General features: G+C 53.3%; 2 protein-coding genes across 6 annotated transcripts; one reads left to right on the forward strand and one right to left on the reverse strand.

Annotated features, from left to right (window-relative positions):
- Nucleotides 1–857: 857 nt before the first annotated feature.
- Znf668 (zinc finger protein 668) lies at nt 858–12,375 on the reverse strand. Of its 3 annotated transcripts, XM_090358054.1 has the most exons (6): nt 12,089–12,375; nt 11,679–11,746; nt 7,673–7,865; nt 5,033–5,229; nt 4,115–4,774; nt 858–3,421 (listed from the first exon to the last, which is right to left on the reverse strand). In XM_090358054.1, exons 5-6 carry the CDS (start codon nt 4,756–4,758, stop codon nt 2,209–2,211), a joined length of 1,857 nt encoding a protein of 618 aa, XP_090214180.1. In that variant the 5' UTR covers nt 4,759–4,774; nt 5,033–5,229; nt 7,673–7,865; nt 11,679–11,746; nt 12,089–12,375; the 3' UTR covers nt 858–2,208. The 3 variants fall into 3 exon arrangements, with proteins under 3 accessions (XP_090214180.1, XP_090214183.1, XP_090214182.1); XM_090358057.1 differs by lacking the exon at nt 5,033–5,229; XM_090358056.1 differs by lacking the exons at nt 5,033–5,229; nt 7,673–7,865.
- Znf646 (zinc finger protein 646) lies at nt 12,217–21,151 on the forward strand. Of its 3 annotated transcripts, none has more exons than XM_090358053.1 (3): nt 12,217–12,647; nt 14,287–19,640; nt 20,811–21,151. In XM_090358053.1, the coding sequence occupies exons 2-3, from the start codon at nt 14,369–14,371 to the stop codon at nt 20,918–20,920; spliced, it is 5,382 nt and encodes a 1,793-aa protein (XP_090214179.1). In that variant the 5' UTR covers nt 12,217–12,647; nt 14,287–14,368; the 3' UTR covers nt 20,921–21,151. The 3 variants fall into 3 exon arrangements, with proteins under 3 accessions (XP_090214179.1, XP_090214177.1, XP_090214178.1); XM_090358051.1 differs by lacking the exon at nt 12,217–12,647 and adding an exon at nt 12,693–13,218; XM_090358052.1 differs by lacking the exon at nt 12,217–12,647 and adding an exon at nt 12,702–12,754.
- Nucleotides 21,152–21,222: the final 71 nt, after the last annotated feature.

Consider the following 21,222-nt stretch of genomic DNA (forward strand, 5'->3'; position numbering starts at 1 on the left):
AGGGGAACATAACACAATAACCACATGCTGGAATAGCAACCACACAATCAAGTTATGTAGTAGTCTTCCCTAGACTAAATCTTCAGGGTTGTTTCTGTCTCAATCCATTTATTCATTTACATACCTTTTTTTTTCTCTTTAATGGGTTGTGTAGCTCAGTGGTGTAGTGTGCACTTCAAATGCCCCGTCAAAAAATGTATTGAATATTGACTGAATTTTCTGTCAAAAAAAAAAAGATATCCTCTGGGCTCTTTCTACCATCTTTTAGTGTAACTGTCCTGGAGGATGCTCTCCAGACTCTTCCAAAAGACAAATAAATGCCAGGCCCATATTGTGCCATGCTCCACAATCATCCAATTTTTTTTTGCCAGTTGTAGGGCTTGAACTCAGGGCCTGAGCACTGTCCTTGGGCTTTCTCAGGGCTAGTGCTCTACCACTTGAGTCACAGCAGCACTTCCACCTTTTTGTATGTATGTGGCACCAAGGTTTCAAACCTGGGTCTTTATGCATGCTAGGTGCATTCTTACCAAACTCCTGGCCCTCATCATCCAATTTCTTGTGGTGTGTGTGTGTGTGTGTGTGTGTGTGTGTGTGTGTGTATGTACACATGTGCTAGTACTGGATGTTGTTCCTTAGCTTTGTTGCCAAGCCTGGTGCTCTTCCACTCGAGCCCTAGCTCAGCTTTTTGGTGGTTAATTGGAGATGGGTCTCACAGACTTTCCTGCCTGGGATAGCTTTGAACTGTAATCGCTGGATCTCATTTTCCTGAGTAGCTAGGATGACAGGGATGAGTTGTCAGTACCCCAGATTTATCATCCATCACTCCATTTGTAGCTACTGATGAAATATAGTTAAAATCAACTGATGTGATCACAGAGCTGGAAAAATCACTGTGAACCTCACAGGCAGGTTAAACAGGTATGGAATGACCAGCCTCAGATTTGATGTGCATCCCAAAGACCTAGAGAAATGGCAAAGTAGGTTTCAAACCGGTCAGTTTGGTTTCAGTGTACTGACAACCTTAGCTAGAATCAACAGCCATGAAGAAAGTTGGACCTGGTGGCTCACGCCTGTAATCCTAGCAACTCAGGAGGCTGAGATTGAGGATCATGATTCAAAGCCAGCCCGGGCACTAAAGTCCTTGAAACTCTTATCTCCAGTTAACCACTAGAAAACTGAAAGTGGCCCTGTAGCTCAAGGGGTAGGGTAGTAGCTGAATAGCTCAGGGACAATGCCCAGGCCCAGAGTTCAAGCCCCACAACCACCATCACCACCACCAACAAAAAAGCCATTGAGAAGGAAGAGGAGGAGGAGAAGAGGAATAAAGAGGAGACAGGAAAAGGAAAATCCCGGGATTTTTTTTGTACAACATGCATACAAATAAACAAGGACGTAATCTTCTAGAAAGGCCATGAATTTAAGGATTAAACTTGTTTTTATTCTCCCAGTGCTGGGGATAGAACTCACATGCTAAGCAAGTCCTGCCACTGAGCTAAATCCCAGTCTTTTTAGTAACAACTTTTTTCGACTTCATGTCTTCATGACTCCATTTGCTTCATATTATAGGTTTTACACATTTCTAGTGAGCTTTAATTCTTTTGTAATTCATTGTTGTGCATGAGAGTGTTTTCTTCAAGTATATTTTCTAGTTTGCCATTTAAGGAGGTAAATGCTGAGCCTCCATTACTTATTCATTAACACACAGAAGCAGCATTGCTCAGTAAAAGGTTTCCATGGTCCGAAGTGCGGACAAAACACAGCTAAACACATTTGCTCACTACAGGATTTAATGCCTTCAATGCATACAACATGGAACCACCAGGAATTCACAAGGGCCGAGGACTCACTCTGTGTCCACTTGGCCACAGAATCCTTTGTCCCATGACATCCCAAGATTCCTTCAGAAACCATGCGTCTAAGGACCCTTCTAGTTTGGGGTCAGTCCAGGGGTCTCCAGTGAACCTTATAAGATGCTCAAACTCCCAACCACTCACCCTAACTAGATCGCACTGGCGGACCCCGTGTCAGAGTGAATGCTTTAATGCGTGCTACTCAGTCCCCACAGCTGCGGCCAGCCTCCAGCTCTCAGGTGGAGCCAGGTGAGCTAGTTGCCCAAGAATAGGTACCTGGAGTCTAGAGCGAGCTGGGGGAGGGGGGCAAGGCAGTTCAGGAGACATGCGCTGGGCGCGGGATGGAGGGACAGTGGGCTCAGGCCGGCCCCTCTTCAGGCATTCCCAGCAGAGCCACCAGGGGCTCCAGGGGTGCGGGGGCCTCGAGGGGCGCGGGGTGCGTGCGTTCATGCTTGCGCAGGTCGCTGGCGCTGAGGAAGGCCTTGGGGCAGTGCGGGCAGGCGTAGGGGCGCACGGAGCTGTGCGTTCGGCTGTGCTTGCGCAGCCCCGCCCTGTCGGAGAAGCTCTTGCCGCACTGGGTGCAGGGGAAGGGCCGGAGCTCCGGGTGCGAGCGCTCGTGGCGCCGCAGCAACGTCAGCGTGGAGAAGGTCTCCCTACACTCGCGACAGGCGAACTGCGGGGGCTTCTCGTCCGTCTCCTCGCCCCCCACCTCTCCCGTCCCGACGCCCAGGGGCCCAGGCGCCTCGGTGGCGCCCGCGCTCAGGCACTCCACGTGCTCCACCGTCATGCCCACCACCTGCCACTGCGTGGCCATCACACTGGCCGAGTCCGGGGGCAGCCCCAGCAGCCCGGCCGGGGGGTCCCCCAGCGCCGCCCCCGGGGCGGCCGGGCCCTCCACGCCCACCGGCAGGGCCAGCCCCACCACCAGCTCCTGCTGGGGGGCCGTCCCCGCGGCCTCGCTGTTGCTGCTGCTCCGATGGGTCCGCTCGTGCTTCCGCAGGCTGGAGGACACCACGAAAGACTTCCCGCAGGCGTTGCAGTGGAACGGGCGCTCGCCCGAGTGCACGCGGCTGTGCTTGGTGAGGCTGGCGCGCTCGGCGAAGGCGCGCCCGCACTCCTCGCAGCGGAACGGCCGCTGGCCCGAGTGCACCAGCGCGTGCCGCTTGAGGTCCCAGGACGCCACGAAGGTCTTGTCGCACTGCAGGCACTTGAAGGGCCGGTCGCCGGTGTGCACGCGCCGGTGCATGGCCAGGTCGGCCGGCTGCCGGAAGTCCTTGCCGCACTTCTCGCAGCGGTACGGCTTCACGCCCTCGTGCGCGCGCTGGTGGCGCCGGAAGCTGGACGGGTCGGAGAACATGCGGCCGCAGCGCGGGCACAGGAAGGGCTTCTCGCCCGAGTGCGTGCGCTCGTGGCTCTGGTAGGAGCTGAGCTGCGTGAAGCCCTTGCCGCAGGCCGGACAGCGGTAGGGCTTCTGCGCCGCGTGGATGCGCTGGTGGCACGTGAGCGACGACGAGCGGGAAAAGCTCTTTCCGCACTCAGAGCACAGGAAGGGGCGCTCGCCGGTGTGGGACCTGCGGGGCGTGGGGAGCGGGCGTGAGGGCCACAGACCCTCCCGGGGCCAGGGCCCTGCGGCCTGTCCCGGCTGTCATTTGGAGACCACCCTTAAAGGTCCCCTAAGAGCCACAGGGACGCACCCTAGACTGAGAAACGCCCGCGCACTCCCGAGGCGGGGCAGAGGACCAGGGGTTCCGGGTGAAACCTGCTGGGCACTGACTTGGGGGCCTCACGCCTGTGGTCCGAACCACCCAGGAGGCTGAGATCCGGTTTGCAGCTCAAAGCCACACTGGACAGGAAAGTCCATGAGACTCATCTCCAATTAGCAAAAGCCTGGACGTAAAGCTGTGGCTCAAGTGGTAGAGCACCGGCCTTGAGTGGAAAAAAAACAAAACGAAACAAAACACAAAAAAACCTAAGGGACAGGGCCCGGGCCCAGGGGCCAAGCCTCAGCATTCCCACCTCCACCAGCATACACCATAAAAACAAACCCCAAAAGGATGCCTCTCTGCACAGCGAACATCCAGGTGAACCAGGCCTAACTCACACGGCCAGACTTCGCAGGAGACCCTCCCACCCCCAGAGGGCTGCCCAACCTTTCCTAGATCCTACACCAGTCAGACCCCTACTTCTCCCAGGCTCCATCTTTAGTGACCCGCTCCACCCACCAGACCAACCCCGTTCTACCTCCCGCCCCGACGGGCCCTCACCGTTCGTGGTTGCGTAAGTCCTTGAGCTCGGCGTAGGCCTTGCCGCAGCGCTCGCAGCCGTAGGGCCGCAGGCCCGCGTGAGTGCGTCGGTGCTTGCGGAACACCGAGGGGTCCGCGAAGCTCTTGCCGCAATCCGCGCAGGCGTAGGGCCGCTCGCCGGTGTGACCGCGCTGGTGGATCTTGAGCTTGGAGAGCGCCCCATAGGCCTTGGGGCAGTGTGCACATCGGAAGGGCAGCTCGCCAGCGTGCGAGGCCAGGTGCACGCGGAGGCACACCGGCTGCATGAAGCGACGCCCGCACTCGGGGCACGGGAAGGGCTTCTCGCCTGTGTGGCTGCGCCCATGGCTGCGCAACTCGGGTGCCGTCTTGTAGGCTTTTGGGCACAGCGGGCACGCGTAAGGTCGAGGCTTGGCTGCTGAGCCCGACACTTTGTCCCCACTGGCTTCCTCTGCCTTGGGTTCTGTATCCGCCTTTGGCTTCACCTCCGCCTCCTCACTGCAGTCTGCAGGTGTATGGGTGGCAGCATGGCGCGCTGCCCTGGGAGCATTTGGAAAGGTCTTGGTACAGGACAAGCACTTATAGCGGCGGCCAGACCGCTTGTAGCCAGGAGATGGGGCCTGGGCTTCTGCCGCTTCCACCTCCATGTTGGGTGGGGCTTCTCTGCAAGAGAAGCAAAGTCAGGCCAGCCACAGTCCTTCAAGGCCTCTTTCCTCACCAAAGCATCCTGTGATCTCATCTGCTTTTCCCACCTGGGACGGCACAAACCACAGGACTCCCACATCCTTCCTGCCAACCATCCCTGACTCCATGCTCAGCATTCAGGTTTCCCCTGTGATCTGCTCATTGGGGCTAGGGGTGAACCAGGTGAAGGAAGTGGGGTAAGGGTGGGGGTAGGCGCTGAGGCCCCAAAAGGTCTACCTGTACTTTGCTCCTCAGTCTCTGTGAACTTTCAGAGTTTGGAGAAACCCTGTGCCTGTCTCAGATGCCTGGGTTCCTTTAGTCTCACCATCTTCCCTCTTCAGCTCAGTGTTCAAGGACTATGCCAGGCCTCAGCATAAACAGATGCGGGCCTTGGCCTGAAGTTCTCCAGTCACCCAGGGAAGACAGATCTGGGTCTGGGAGAAGGAGAAGCCAGTGGGCTAAATGTGGTTGGCACCATGTGGAACTCCCCAATATATCTATGCTGTCTCCCTATCTGGTTGGTGAACTCTCAGAGAAGCAACTGTTCACAAAGAATTCTGGCCTTGCACAGCTGTGCAGGACTCCACCCCAGGCAGGAATCCTGGTCCACCCTCTTCTCTGGCATCCCAGTTGGAGTCTTAATCCCAGAACTCTGGAAATGGAGAACTTTATTTGCTCTCAAGGCAGCCAGCAGCCTCCTTCTGTCATAATCGATGGATCTGATTTACCAAGGCCTCTTGGGACACCAGCTCTAAGAAGAGTTTCTACTTTTTGGTCTAGAGCCCAGACACCAGTCACCCAGCTGCTCCAGGGATCACATTTGGGAGGAAATAGGATTAATGGCTGCATTAGTCTTAACACCAGCTCATCCTCCCCAAGGGGATGAAGGGAAGAGGATTACAGCAGATCCACTTAAGGAAACTCAGCTGGAGCAGCTGGGGGGTGGCAGGGTAAGAAGAGCCAGATGTGCCAGAGGCTAGATAGCCTCCATGCTACTTCCAACCCTGGCATAACTTACTAGATCTCAGGAAAATCACTGCTTGTTTATACGCCTGTGTCCTCATCAGTGCACCTCAGGGATTGGCTTCTAACTTATGACACAGGATGAAGCTGAGGAAAAAGAGAGAGGCTCAGAGTCCCTTGCTACAGGGAAGGGCTGCAGCAGCAGCTTTATCTGTTGGCTCTAGGATCCCTGGAGTAAGAGACAAGGGCTACACTCTCCTGCCTATAGGCCCTGTTCCTGTCCTTTCCCTCATCCCATACAGTCCAGAGTTCTCCATAAAGAATGGTGGTGAAACAAGGATACTGCATCAAAGTAACACTATCTTGGCATCTTGATAGAAGTTAATAGAGTTCTGAGAACTCTAAGGGTTACAGAGAACATTGTTCACATTGCAAATATGTCATGAGTTATTCTCCTGATAACTGGGGTCCTGATTGTTTCCCTGGATAGTTTCTGCCTATGTAGGACACTTTCGTTAGGAATAAGGTATCTTCATCTAGCTTGCTTTGTTTTATGTATAACACTGTTGTTAGATTTAAGTATCCTCAACCAGTTTGTCCTATTTTTTTTTTTTTTGCTAGTCCTAGGGCTTGAACTCAGGGCCTGAGCACTGTCCTTGGGCTTTCTCAAGGCTAGAGCTCTATCACTTGAGCCACAGCACCACTTCCAGCTTTTTCCTATGTGGTACCAAGGAATCGAACCTGGGTCTTTGTGCATTCTAGGCAAGCACTCTATCACTAGACTAAACCAACATGTGGTTTTTTATCTTGAAAAGCTACGTGCTAGCTCTGTTCTGGGTCTTTGAGACAGGAGTCCCCCTGCAGTTGCCAGTTTTCCAATAAACACTCACAATTTGACCTCTCAAAATGTGGCTTCCCTGTTTCTCCCAGATCAAGTTACCTTACAACAGTGGAATGGTCCCTCTCCCCTGCTTGAGAACTTTTCATGGCTCCCACCACAGTAGCAATCTGTCCTGGCTGTTACCAAGGCCTGTCCTTCATTTAATCCCTACTTTCCTCTTTGGGTTTTGACTCCAATCACATACACTTCTGTTCTCATTAGATCCTCTTGTCTACTAAATCCTGGGGTATGACGATGAATTAAAAGGCTTTGGCAGCCGAGTGTGCAAAGGCTCTCGACAGTAATCCTAGCTAATCAGGAGGCTGAGATCTGAGGATCAAAGTTCAAAGCCAGCCTGGGGAACAAAAGGACCTGAGACTCTTGTCTCCAATTAACCTCTAGAAAATGGGAAATGGGGCTTGGCTCAAGGGTAAGGCAGTAGCCTTGAGCTCAAGGACAGTGCCTAGGCCAAGTTCAAGCCCCCATGACCCACTCCCCCACTCTCCCCACCCCCGCCCAAAAAAAAGAAAGGCCCTTTGGCTGTAAGCTGGGCATTGGTGGCTCAGAGCTGAAGATTATACCTATAATCCTAGCTATTCAGGAGGCTGAGATCTGGGAAGAAAAAAAAAAAATCAATAAGGAGCCGGGAGTTTGGCCTAGTGGTGCTTGCCTAGCATGCACAAAGACCCAGGTTTGATTCCTCTGTATCACATACATAGAAAAAGCCAGAAGTGGTGCTGAGGCTTAAGTGGTAGAGCACTGGTCTTGAGGCAAGCCCAAGAACAGTGCTCAGGCCCTGAGCTCAAGCCATGGGACTGGCAAAAAAAAAAAAAAAAAAGAAAGAAAGAAAGAAAAGAGAAAAAAATCCACAGGACTTTTATCTCCAATTAACCAGCCCAAAATTGGAAGTGAGCTGTGGCTCAAGTGATAAAGCATCAGCTTTCAGCAAAAAGGAGGAAGAAAAATGACAGCTCACATCAGTTAAACATATGCCTAATTTCAGACAGCATCCTAAGCTCTATTAACTCACTTACCCTTCACGTCAACACCATGAGCAATGTTCCTTTCACTGATAAAGAAACTGAGGTCCAGAAAAACAGGACAGTACTGTGGTTATGTACAGAGCTTCTGAAACTAGAATGCTCAGCTTCACATCTTGACGCCATCGCTCCCCAGGTGCTGTGACTTTGAGAAATTTACTCAATGTTTTAGAACCTGTTTTCTCATCTGAAAAAATGGAGAGGTAAAAGCAGTACTTAACCTCACAGGATTAGAGGACCGAATGAGATGAAAATAATTACAGCCCTCAATTATTTTGTTTAATCAGAGGTCGACCCTTGGCTGAGTATGCTACTTTACTTAATTCATCATTTCCTACAGGAGGGAATACTGCTCCCCACACACTTTTTTGCCAGTCCTGGGGCTTGAATTTAGGGCTTGAGCACTGTCCTTGGGCTTTCTCAAGGCTAGAGCTCTACCAGTTGAGCCACAGCACCACTCTGGCTTATGTATGTGATACTGAGCAATCGAACCCTGGTCTTCATGCACGCTAGGCAAGCACTCTACTACTACCCAGAAATTCATACTTTACACACTAGCTGTACCCTTCAACCATACCAACAGCAAAAATATATGGGTTGTAACTCAGTGGTATAATTTGCCTAGCCCTGCTTTTAGTTCCCTAGCCTTACAAGTTAAAAAGACATAGACTGGGCTAGAACAGATACACAGAGAAAGCTGGAAGTGGTACTGTGGCTAAAGTGGTAGGTAGAGGTTTAGCCTTGAGAATCCTAAGGACAATGCCCAGGTCCTGATATCAAGTTCCAGGACTGGCAAAACAACAAAAACAAACAAACAAAACTCCCACAATACACATAGGTATGCATGCATTCTATAATTTTACTACAACTATCTTTAAAACACTTTTTAAGACATAGAAATCAAGACACCAAAAACTGTGTGCATAAGGACCCAGAGCTAGTCAAGGAGCCCAGATTCAAATTTGAGTCTTCAAACCTGAAGCTGGTCTTTTTCTCTGCCTGTTTTTGTTCCCAGGAGAATTTTTATTTATTTATTATTTTGCCAGTCCTAGGCCTTGAACTCAGGGCCTAAGCACTGTCCTTGGGCTTTTTCTCAAGGCTAGAGCTCTACTACTTGAGCCACAGCACCACTTCTGGCCTTTCCTATGTATGTGGTACTGTGGAATTGAACCCTGATCTTCGTGTATGCTAGGCAAGCATTCTACCACTAGGCCAAGCTCCCAGCCCCTTCCTTCCTTTTTGTCAGGGTCTTAACTATGTAGCTGGCCTGGAACTGAACAGGTTGGTCTTCAACTCAGTCCTCCTGCTTCTACCTCAAATGCTGGGAATACAGGCATGGAGCCACATGCATGCTATGCTCATCCCGATGACAAAGGCAACCTCTTTTGGGTCAGTAGTGGGACTTGAACTCTGGGCCTGAGCACTGTCCCTGAGCAATTCAGCTCAAGGCTACCACCTTATCCCTGAGCCATAGTACCACTTCCAGTTTTCCAGCGGTTAATTGGAGATAAGAGTCTTTCGGACTTTAGTGGTTGGGTCGGCTTTGAGCTGCCTCAGCCTCCTGAGTAGCTAGGATTATAGGCATGAGCTACTGTACCCACAAGGACTACCTTTCTTAATGCTTATCTGTAACCCAGCTATTGATTTCCCAGTCCTTCTTTCCTTTTCTTTCTTTTCCTTTATTTTTATTCATTTATTTTTTGTGTGTGCGTGCGTGCGTGCGTGTGTGTGCTGTTACTGGGCATAACTCAGGTTAACTGGAGATCAGAGTCTCATAGATTTTCCTGCCCGGGCTGGTTTTTAACTGCGACTTTCATATCTCAGCCTCTTAGGAGGCTTCCTCTTTATTTTTATAGTGTCTCTACTGTGGCCAGCTGTCATTCTAAGCTCAAATTTCTCAAGCTATTTTCACAACTGCTCAGGAGTTTGTTAAAAAAAGACGATATTTATGTTCTCCCCAAATTCATATATTAAAACCTATCACGGATTATGACTATATTTGGACATAGAGACTTAAAAAAGTTTAATGAAGTCATAAAGATATAGGGTTCTAGTCCTAATCTACTCTGAATTTGTGTGTGTGTGTGTGTGTGTGTGTGTGTGTGTGATTAATTGGAAACAAGAATCTCAAGAGGGGAGGGAGAGGCAGGTGGGAATGTGACTTAGTGATAGAGTGCTTATCTAGCATGCATGAAACCCTGGGGTTTCCTCAGCACCACTTAAAACAGAAAAAGCCAGAAGTGGCACTGTAGCTTAAGTGATAGAGTGCTAGCCTTGAGCAAAAAGAAGCTCAGGGACAGTGCCTGGGCCCTGAGTTCAAGACCCAGGACTGGGAGAAAAATTAAAAAAAAAAAAATCTCACAGGGATTGCCTGGACTGGCTTTGAATCCCAATCCTCAGATCTCTCAGCCTCCTGAATAGCTAGGGTTACAGGCCTCAGTCACAGGTGCAGGTAAGGGTAACATTCTTATAAGAAGTAACATCATAGAGAAACAAAGTAATCAATGTTCAGAGCTGCTTGATCTACTCTGGGAGATCTACTGCTTTGATGACACTTTATTTGAACTGTGTGTGTGTGAGTGTGTGTGTTTGGTGTGTCCATACTGTGATTTGAACATAGGGCCTGAGCACAGTCTTGTAGCTTTTTTGCTCAAAGCTGGCACTCTACCACCTGAGCCACAGCTGTTATTTCCAGCTTCTCTGCCTTGCCTGGCTTTGAACCACAATCCTCAAATTTCAGTCTCCCAAATAGCTAGAATCACAGGAATGGGAGCCACCAGCACCCACACTCAACAGCTGTTTATTGAGTGGATTTTCCACCTTTCAAGTCCACAATATCTGAAAATGGCCCCAATATATTCCACATTGTCGTAGTGAGGGAGCGTTGGTTTTGTTCCACTCGTAGCCTAGAAGGGTCTCACCAGATAAGGAGATTGAATTCCCCAAAAGCCTAGATTAGGGACTAGGAGAGGGGGGACAGAATGAGATTGAAAGGAGGCATCTGTCCCTAATCCTAAACAAACAGACATCACAAAAGCCTTGGTGAGAGTTGGTGGAACTTTAAAAGGTGGAGGTTAATCATATCCCATGTCTGATACCTGGTCAACTCACAACCTGATCTCAATTCCTTTTTCAGCCTTAGCTTCTGTGACAGTGTCCCCTCTGGAAAGCAACCTAAACTCCACATTATGAAATCAGCCCACTTCTAAATGTATTGCCCCTCGCTTCCTTTCGCCCACGGGAACACATTTTGCATCCTTCCATTACTTCCTTCCCCAAGGATCTACAGGGCTCCGGGCCTCAGTTTCCTCATCAGCAAAAATTTCGAGACCCCCGAAATATTTTGAGTTTGCACGGCCTTAGGGCCTACCACACGCTCCATGGAGGGACCAAGAGCTACAGAAGCCCAGTACACCTCGTTCTCTATGTCACCAGACAGGCAGTCCCCGTAGGGCAGGACCCTGTGCTGACTCATTTTTTGGAAATAAACCAGAGGGAAACGTAACCTTCACAACGTGGCAAGAATCAATGGAGATCGCGGGGAGGAACAAATGAATGGGGACCATGGACCAAAGACAGGACAAAGGCCTGCAAGATGGCGTTCTTTAGGACCGCGGGAGGGGCGGTGAGGGCCTCCTCCGGGGAGGGGGCCCCGGGTTGCCGGGGACCTCGCTAGGCAGGCCGCGCAAGCAGAAACAAAAGCCCGCAACAAGACGGGCTCTAGGACCCCTGGGCCCGTACCGGGTAAGGCCGGCAGCCTCGTCGGCCGCTCTCGGGCGTCCGCAGCAGCCGGCCCGCGGGAGACAGCCGGCGGGTTCTAGGACCATGCTGAGCCCGTAGCCTTCCCGGACGGCACCTCGCCCGCCCCGCCCGCGCAGCTCGCGCCCGGGCCAGCCCAGTCCGCCTGCGGCGCCTTCCAGACAAACTGAAGTCAGTTTGGATCGCGTCCGCGCCGAGGCTGCCCGAGACCTTTTGCGACTTGTCGTAGGCCGTCTCCTACCTGATTCTTACTTTGGGCCGGCTCCGTGGCCGTGGCGTCGGCTTCGCGCACCCACCGAGCCCGGGACGCTGCGGGAAGGGTAGAGGACGGCGCTAGGACCCAGCGGGACGCAGGGAAGGCGGGGCGGGCTGGCCGGAGAGCGGAAGTGGCGGGAGGTTTCCCCCCCCCCCCCGCCCCCGGCTGAGGAAGGAGCCCGGGCGACGATGGCGGAGAAACGCCTCGCCAGGGGTCTCCGGGCGTTCAAGGGAGGGGAAGCCGGGCCGCACTGACAGAATGTACACCCGCCCGGTCACCGGAAGCGACTCGGAGAGGCCGGAGGTGGAGGGACAGGGCCGGACCTCGGTACTCCAGAGCTCGGCGGTACCTCCGTCCGCTCCTCCCTCCTGACGCTTCCTGTCACCAGTTCTCACCCGTCTGTCTGGAGAAGTGTCTTTCGGGGCTCCCCATGAACCATGTCACCAAAATACCGTGGCCGGGACGGCAGAACATTATTATTATTATTATTACTTTTTTTGTTTTCCCCTCCCCGTCTTCTGCGTTTATTCAATCAGCACCGGAAGGACTTGAGCCGCGGCGAGCGGAAGTGTGGCTAGGGTAGGACGCCGCGCGCCGACCCTCCTGGGCGGAGCCACAGCCCGGCGCCGGAAGTGTGTCTGCCGATCCTCTCTTTGGAGGCGGGACAGGAAGTGCTCGGCGGCGGAAGTTTCCCGGGGACGCTTTTGCACCACGGACACTTCCTGTTTCCTAGTAACAATAGGAAGTGTCCGCGAAGCTGCGGCTTGACTGCTGCCTCACACCAGCTGTACCTTCTTCCCTCCACCTTTTACCTTCCTCCCTTGTCTTCCCCCCCTCCCGCTCCTCTTTCTCTCCGCTTTCACCTCCCAGGAGCCCTGGCTGAGTGTGCAAATGTGGGGGAGCCCGTGAGACCCTCCTCACAGCTACCCGTTAGGGCGCGCGGCTGCAGTTAGGGTAAGGGTCCCTGTGCGCAGGCGCACTCCTGTTCGCGGCTTACACCCCCCCCACCCCCCAACGGACGCGCCCGCGGCGGGAACGAAAAGGGGCTTAACCGGTGCGAGGTAGGGGGTCCTGAGAAGAAATTGTCAGAGAGGATGAGTGACGCCAGAAGACATCGCTGGTGGTTGCTTTAGGGAAACCGAGCCTTGGGCCTAAGGAGTTTGAGGAGATAGGAATAGCGGGGACAGGCTTCAGTGAGGAGATAGGTGTAGCATCGGAGGTAGGCGTCGCCTTAGGGTCCCATGGGACCGAAGAGTCAGGGTCAGAAAAGGCCAAGATGGTGTAGAAGGCACAGGTGGCTGCATGTGGGGAAGCTAGGGTTTTGGAAGGAAGACTGCCTCTGCCCATTGGGTGAGCTCTTGTATAAACTGGGTTGACAGAGACGTTGCAAGGTGGTGAGGGTTCAGGGACAGGTTCAGTGACCATCGTTGCCTGGGCACATGGTAATACCCAGCATGAGCTGTCATCAGTATTAAGAGAGGACGTAGAAGAAAAAAACAACACGAAAACTGGTGGTGATGGGAAGGTAAGGTGGCACGAATTAGAGAAGGGTAGAGAAATGTTGACCTAAAAATGGGATGGAGCTTTCAAGATAGGAGATAGTTTAAGCTTTGGAGAAGTAGGTAAGGGAAGCGGCCCAAAGAGTTTTGGGAAGGATACCTTATGATGCTTGAAAGAAATACGGGGTGTGGGGGGGTCGACAAGGTGGCCCTTTCTCTGAAAATGCCATAGCTCACCCTTTAGCTCTCCTTTAGCTGAAGGGTCAGTGCTTTCAAGCTACTGCATGTAGCTAAAGGGTAAAGAAGGAAGGATTGTATTGATCTGATTGGTTATGCCTTTTTTTTCTCCTTTTTTTAAATTACTAGGAATAGAGGATTAGGGACAATACCTTTGGGTCTGGTCTGAAAACAAAATAGGTGTGTGATCAGAAAGTAGATTCGATCTAGCCAGAGGTGGCACTCTCACTTAGCAGCACAAGAGGCTACAGCTGAAAGATTTTGATTTGAGGCCAGCTCAGGCAGAACAGTTCACTAGAATCTGTCTCCAAAATAACCAGCAAAAATTAGGGCTGGAGTTGTGAGGCCCTGAGTTCAAACCCTAGTACCGACCGCTCCCCCCCTAAAAAAATACCTCAATTAGATCTCTATAGACTGTTCTTGTTCTCACGTGCTTTTTTTTTTTTTTTGGCCCGTCTGGACTGAGCTCAGGGCCTGAGCTTGGACTTTCTCAAGGCTAGAGCTCTACCACTAGAGCCTCAGCACCACTTCTGGCTTTTTTCTATGTATGTGGTACCAAGGAATTGAACCCGGGTCTTGGTGAATGCTAGGCAAGCACTCTACCACTAGGCCCACATGTGCTTTTTAAGGTATGATTTGAGCCTAGAGAAACTTCTATATTTGAGGAGTTTGTACATAGGGAGGTCTTAATTATGCTACTTCGATTAGATCTATAGAAATCAGGCCCCAGGACATTGGTAGTTGGGAAACCTCCCAAAACCCAGTGGCTTTGGTGAACTTGTTGCTCATCTAGTCAAGAGGCAAGGTTAATTGAGGCCTTCCTTTTGACCACTGCCCCTTCTTCCTCCTCTTCCTAGGCCTTGTCTCCTCCACCAGAGGAAAATGTTGCTGCCACTTGTCTGCTCCTCCTGAACCTCCAAGTTTTTGTCACATTGCCCCATGGAGGACCCGTCCCGCTCATTCAGCTGCTCTGATTGTCAGCGTCAGTTTCCTAGCCTCCCAGAACTGTTACGACACCGAGAACTGCTCCATCCCAGCCAGGACAGTGAAGAGGCTGACACTATTCCTCGTCCCTACCGCTGTCAGCAGTGTGGACGGGGCTACCGTCACCCGGGGAGTCTGGTCAATCACCGCCGAACCCATGAGACTGGCCTTTTCCCCTGTATCACCTGTGGCAAAGACTTCACCAATCCCATGGCCCTCAAGAGCCACGTGAGGACTCATGCTCCTGAGGGCCGCCGCAGACGCAGGCCCCCTCGGCCCAAAGAATCTACTCCACATCTCCAGAGTGAGTCAGTGTCTGCTGACTTTTGGGGCCAGAGACTTGGGCCTGGGGAAGACTGGGAAAACGAGACAAAACATACTAAAGAGACCCCTGACTGTGAATCTGCACCTGACCCCAGGGCAGCTCCGGGCCCTTGGGAAGACCCACCCACCAGACAAAGAGAAGGCTGGGAAAGCCAGCCAGATCCTGAGGGAGGTATGGAGGCCTGGGACGCCACCACCAATTCCACTGCCAGAGCCCCACCTTTCCCCACTCCAGCCAACAGCCTCCTTAGCAATTTGGAACAGTATTTAGCAGAATCAGTTGTGAACTTTACAGGGAGCCAGGAGTCTACCCAGTCCCTTCCTGCTGAGGAGGAGCGGAGATACAAGTGCAGTCAGTGTGGCAAGACCTATAAGCATGCCGGGAGCCTCACCAACCACCGCCAGAGCCATACCCTGGGCATCTATCCTTGTGCCATCTGCTTTAAGGAGTTCTCTAACCTCATGGCTCTGAAGAACCATTCCCGACTCCATGCCCAATATCGGCCTTACCACTGTCCCCACTGTCCCCGTGCCTTCCGGCTTCCCCGGGAGCTGCTGGAACACCAGCAGTCCCATGACACTGAAAGGCAAGAGGAGCCGTGGGGGGAGAAGGGAACACCCATCACCAATGGACATACAAATGACAGCAACCGGGACCAGTTAGAGATGCTGAATGGCTCTGCAGAGCTTGAAGATGGAGGTTTGGAGGAGTATCGGCCTTTCCGTTGTGGGGACTGTGGCCGAACTTACCGTCACGCTGGGAGCCTCATCAACCATCGAAAGAGTCATCAAACGGGTGTGTACCCCTGCTCAGTCTGTTCTAAGCAGTTGTTTAATGCAGCTGCTCTCAAAAACCATATTCGAGCTCATCACAGACCACCCCGGCAAGGAGCTGGGGAAAATGGGCAGGCATCTGTGCCAGCAGCTGGTGTTAGAGACCTGGGGTCAGACACCATCTGCAAAGAGGAAGAAGTCCCCACCAGTGTCCTGGACCACCGCCCCTATAAGTGTGCCGAGTGTGGCCGGGCTTACCGTCACCGGGGAAGCCTGGTGAACCACCGCCACAGCCACCGGACAGGAGAGTACCAGTGCTCCCTTTGTCCCCGCAAGTACCCCAACCTCATGGCCCTGCGCAACCATGTACGGGTACACTGCAAGGCTGCTCGCCGCCGTGCAGACCCAGGGACTGAGGCTGAGGAGCCCCCGGGGTGCACCACCAGGAAGCTCCTCCCTGAGCAAGGGGCACCAGAGATAGCTTCCCACCGGGAGCAAGGACATGAGTGCAGAGATGAAGAGGAGACCCCCAATGTGTGCAGCATGCTTTCTGAAAATTCTGGGAGCCTTGATTATCACTCCGAAACACACAGGGCAGAAGAAGGGGAGACTAGCAGGACAGAGACCACCGCGTCATCACCTCGGACGTTTGCCTGCCAAGACTGTGGAAAGAGCTACCGCCACTCAGGCAGCCTTATCAACCACAAGCAGACCCACCAGATAGGGGACTTCAGTTGTGGGGCCTGTGCCAAGCACTTCCACACCATGGCTGCCATGAAGAGCCACTTGCGACGCCACAGCCGGCGACAGAGCCGGCGGCATCAGAAGCAGGCTAGCAGTGCTGGTGGAGAAGAAGCCAAGCTCTCACCAGAAGAACTACCGGCAGGAACCTGGACCCAGGAATTGGAGGATGGTGAGGGCATGGACCCTTCCCAAGACCCTTTGGGGAGTAGTCCCCGTGGGAGTGAAGACAACACAGAAAGTGACAGGGATTGTTTGCAGGCTGAATTGGAAAACAACAAATGTGGGCTTGAGAGAGATGAGGCCTGTTTCCAGGGTGATGAAGAGAGCAGAGGCCCTGTGGAAGGGCTGGAGAGGAAGAAAGCCGGTTTCCTTGACAACATGGACATTCCAGGTAGTGAGGAAGACAGTGGCACTGACTTTTGTGATGGCCTCACTGGGTTGGATGAAGACCATAAACCAGTCACTAACCAGACCAACTTGGCTTGCCAACCCACAGAGACTGACCTCGACTGGCAGGTTGAGGCTGCTCATACATGTTCAGACTGTGGGCATTCTTTCCCCCATGCCACTGGGCTGCTCAACCACAGGCCCTGCCACCCTCCAGGCATCTATCAGTGTTCCCTCTGCCCAAAGGAGTTTGACTCTCTACCTGCCCTGCGCAGTCACTTCCAGAACCATGGCCCTGGGGAATCAGCTTCGGCCCAGCCTTTCCTTTGCTCCCTGTGTGGTATGATCTTTCCTGGGCGGGCTGGCTATAGACTTCACCAGCGCCAGGTTCATAATGCTTCGGGCATGACTGATGGCTCGGAGGAGGAGGAGGAGGAGGGTGAAGAAGGAATAGCAGAGACAGCCTCCTCACACAGCCCTCTGCTACAGCTCTCAGAAGCAGAGCTGCTGAACCAGCTGCAGCGGGAGGTGGAGGCACTGGGTGGGACAGGTTATGGGCACATCTGTGGCTGCTGTGGTCAGACCTACGATGACCTGGGGAGCCTAGAGCGTCACCATCAAAGCCAGAGTTCTGAGAATCCCTCAGATAAGATTTCCAGCCACATGGAAGCATCTGATGACACCATAGAGATGATTGAGGGTGTTATCTCTGAGGGCACAGAGACCTCTGTCTCTGGAGAAGATGGAGACATAAAGTCTGAAGAGGGAGTAGGTGACACAGTTACAGACAGCCTTTGCGTGCAGGTGGATGAAAGTTTTCTGCCCCGCCCCTTTCGCTGCAATCAGTGTGGCAAGACCTATCGCCATGGGGGTAGCCTGGTGAACCATCGCAAGATACACCAGACTGGTGACTTTGTCTGTCCTGTCTGTTCCCGCTGCTACCCCAACCTGGCTGCCTACCGCAATCATCTGCGGAACCACCCTCACTGTAAAGGCTCAGAACCCCAGGTGGGGCCCATCCCAGAAGTGGGAGGTGGCAGTGAGCCCCAGAACATGGCAGAAGAGGGGCTGGAGCAAGCAGAGGAGGTACAGTCCCCTGAAGAACTTAAAGTGGAGCCCCTGGAGGAGATCGCTACAGTGAAAGAAGAGGAGTGGGAGGAGACCACGGTGAAAGAGGAAGAGATGGAGTCCAGGCTAGAGACTGCAGAGAAGGGCTGTCAGACGGAGGCCAGCTCTGAGCGGCCTTTCAGCTGTGAAGTGTGTGGTCGCTCGTACAAGCATGCCGGCAGCCTCATCAATCACCGACAGAGCCACCAGACCGGCCACTTTGGCTGCCAGGCCTGCTCTAAAGGTTTTTCAAACCTTATGTCTCTTAAGAACCATCGGCGCATCCACGCAGACCCTCAGCGTTTCCGCTGCAGTGAATGTGGGAAAGCCTTTCGCCTGCGGAAGCAGCTGGCCAGCCACCAGCGGGTCCACGCTGAGCGGCATGGGACTGGGAGCCTGCGAAAGCTGACCAGGGAAGATCGGCCTTTCCGGTGTGGGCAGTGTGGGCGGACCTATCGCCATGCCGGCAGCCTCCTCAACCACAGGCGCAGCCATGAGACAGGCCAGTACAGCTGCCCTTCCTGCCCCAAGACCTATTCCAATCGCATGGCCCTGAAGGACCATCAGAGGCTGCACTCTGAGAGTCGGCGGCGGCGTGCTGCACGGTCCCGGCGGACAGCCATGCGCTGTGCCCTTTGTGGCTGCAGCTTTTCTGGCCGGGGATCTCTTGAGCGGCACTTGCGGGAACATGAGAAGGGAAAGCTGGCCAGTGACCAAGGAGGCCCCAGTGGTACAGAGGACAATGAGGGGAATCTGACTGGTGACCAGGGACTAGAGGACAGATCCGGTGATACTGAGTCAGTATCCCAATTGGAGGAGGAAGCCAGGAATCAAGGAGGGCATAGTCTGAGCCCCAGTAGGGAGGCAAGCTCTGAAGCCCAAGGTCCCCTGCTGTGGGGTGTGGCAAAGACAGATGAGTGGCAAGGAGAGAGGGCGCTGGAGAACCGCAGTGGAGCTTGTGCTCCTGGGGATCATGTATTAACCACGCCAGAAAGCAAGTCAGAAGAGAGCGTCCCCAGTCATCCTTGCCACTTCACTGACAAGGCCAATGGACCTAGTCTGAATTATGTGGATAGCTGGGACAGTGGAGACAGCAGCTCTCAGCTCCAGCCTGCCAGCCAGTCCTATTCCTGCAGCCAGTGTGGCAAGACCTATTGCCAGCCAGAAGGCCTCTCAAACCACAACACCCACAAAACTGACCACCACTATTGCCTACTCTGCTCCAAGGAGTTTTTGAATCCAGTGGCAACTAAGAGCCACGGCCACAACCATATAGCTGCCCAGACTTTTGCCTGCCCTGACTGTGGTAAGACCTTTCAGTCCCACCATGAACTAGCTACACACCTGCAGGCTCATGCCAGGGGCCATAGCCAGGTGCCGCATCAGACAGGGGAGGCCAGAAGCCCCCAAGCTGGACCTGTGAAAGATGAGGTGGAGCTCCCTGCTCCGCAAAGTGCTCAGGAGGCCCCAGGAGAGAATGGTGAGCCAGCTAGTGAAGGACAAGGAGTAAGTTCTATGGCCGCTGAAGACAAGGAGCGGCCCTTCCGCTGTACCCAGTGTGGGCGTTCCTACCGCCATGCTGGCAGCCTGCTGAACCACCAGAAGGCCCACACCACTGGACTCTACCCCTGTTCCCTGTGCCCCAAACTTCTCCCCAACCTGCTCTCTCTCAAGAATCATGGCAGGACTCATACAGATCCCAAGCGCCACCGCTGCAGCATCTGCGGCAAAGCCTTCCGGACAGCTGCCCGGCTGGAGGGCCATAGCCGGGTCCATGCACCCCGGGAGGGGCCTTTCACTTGCCCTCATTGTCCCCGCCACTTCCGCCGCCGCATCAGCTTTCTGCAGCACCAGCAGCAGCATCAGGAGGAGTGGACAGAGGACAGCTCTGGTATGGGATCATGATTGGGCTGGGCAGAGGATTGAAGGGTCTCAGGAGGTGGGCACACAGTGGAGAGTGAGATCAGTCCCACAGTGGGTGGCAGGGGAAGGAGAGGAGCCAGTCATATGGATTCTGAGAGGTGGACTAAAAGGAACTAGCTAGACTATACTGCCTCTGGAGCAGCTGAGCTCTGAACTCCCAGATCAGGTTATTTAGCCTTATGCACTGGGCACTAGGCAAGCCCAGAGACAGATATGGATCCAAAGAGGAATGGGCTTTGTGCTTCGGTGTGGGGGGAGGGCAGCTGGGTACCACTGCTACATGTGGGAAACCCTCCTCATTGAGCCAATAAAGTAGTGATTTCCGGAGGAAAAAGAGCAAGCCATTGCTTTTTGTCTAGGTTCTCTTTCTTAGGGTAGGTAGGGAGTCAGTGGGACCAAAAGCTTCAAGAGTGCAGTGTCACACAGGCTGGAGGTGGGGAGGCTGCCTGCCCCTCCAGTGACCTTGTCCGATTGGACTGCCACATGGCTTCACTGTGAGGTTGACCATGGAAACTGGGTCACTGGGCAGCACTCAACTCCCTGGCCCTCTTTCCCAGCCAATTATCTCTTGTCCTCTTCTTTTCTTGGAAATGAGGTTTCTGGTCCTTTTCTATGTATATTGCCTCACATCACTATTTCTTCCCTTTAGTCAACCCTTTTTCCTCTCTCTCTGCTATAAGATCTCTTTTTAGGATCCAACCAAACCAACATTTCCAGCAGCAAAACCTCCCTGCCTTAAACTGGAGGACTGAGTCATAGATAATTGTTTCTTTGAAGCTAGGCCCAGCTGTGGCAACAGCATGTCATTAGCACTTATCTCAAATTCTGTATCAGAGGGGATCTCCCTTGTAGCCCAGCCTCCACCCAGCATCCCTGAGGTGGTAGGCCCTTGACCAGACGTGCTGGGGAAAGAGAGGATAGTGGGAAGGTAGATGTTCTGTAAGGACTAAGGACATGATTCAGGATAAAAACGTCTTGTGACTTGAAGGGAATGAGTGTGAAGCTAGTTAGCCAGGACTGAGGAGATAAGCAGAAGTCCTGGGATTCTTGCCTTGTGGGGTCATGTGGGGAATGACCTTTGTGGGGGGGCCAGGAGGTGTGGGCTCCACCTAGTCAGCGACTTCCTCTTTCTCCCCAGGAGCCCCAGTGACAGCAGCAGCAGGTAGAGGAGGCTTGTCAGTGCCCCCTCCAGCCCCACTCCTGGACCCTTCACCCCAGTGGCCTGCAGACCTCAGCTTCTCCCTCTGAACTTGACGTCTCCAAAGAACAAACCATTGGAGAGGGGCATCTGGGCAGGGAGGGGCTTGATCTCATGTTTCGCTCAGGAGTCTCTTGGCCATCCCCATCTCTCCTCTCCCAGGAAAGAGGGCCAGATCTACTTCCTCCCCAAGAAGAGGGTGGGATGTTTTTTCATGTCACTTTTCTTGAAGGACCTCCTTACCCATCCTTTGTCACCATGCTCTTGCCCAGGCCTAGGTTCTGTCAGGCCCACCCCCACCAGCCAACTTTCAGCAGCAGGGAGAGGCAGATTCAAAGAATGCCATGGGTGG

Source organism: Megascapheus bottae, chromosome 25 (assembly GCF_031878675.1).
Source record: "Megascapheus bottae isolate mThoBot1 chromosome 25, mThoBot2.hap1, whole genome shotgun sequence".
NCBI classification, from domain to species: Eukaryota; Metazoa; Chordata; class Mammalia; order Rodentia; family Geomyidae; genus Megascapheus; species Megascapheus bottae.

Bases quoted from the DNA above. Each gene is read 5' to 3' on its own strand.
- Znf646 (XM_090358053.1), top strand. From the start codon at position 14,369: ATGGAGGACCCGTCCCGCTCATTCAGCTGCTCTGATTGTCAGCGTCAG. The intron at 19,641-20,810 runs GTATGGGATCAT...CTTTCTCCCCAG, and splicing joins GTGGACAGAGGACAGCTCTG to GAGCCCCAGTGACAGCAGCA.
- Znf668 (XM_090358056.1), bottom strand. From the start codon at position 4,758: ATGGAGGTGGAAGCGGCAGAAGCCCAGGCCCCATCTCCTGGCTACAAG. The intron at 3,422-4,114 runs GTGAGGGCCCGT...CACGCCCCGCAG, and splicing joins GACTTACGCAACCACGAACG to GTCCCACACCGGCGAGCGCC.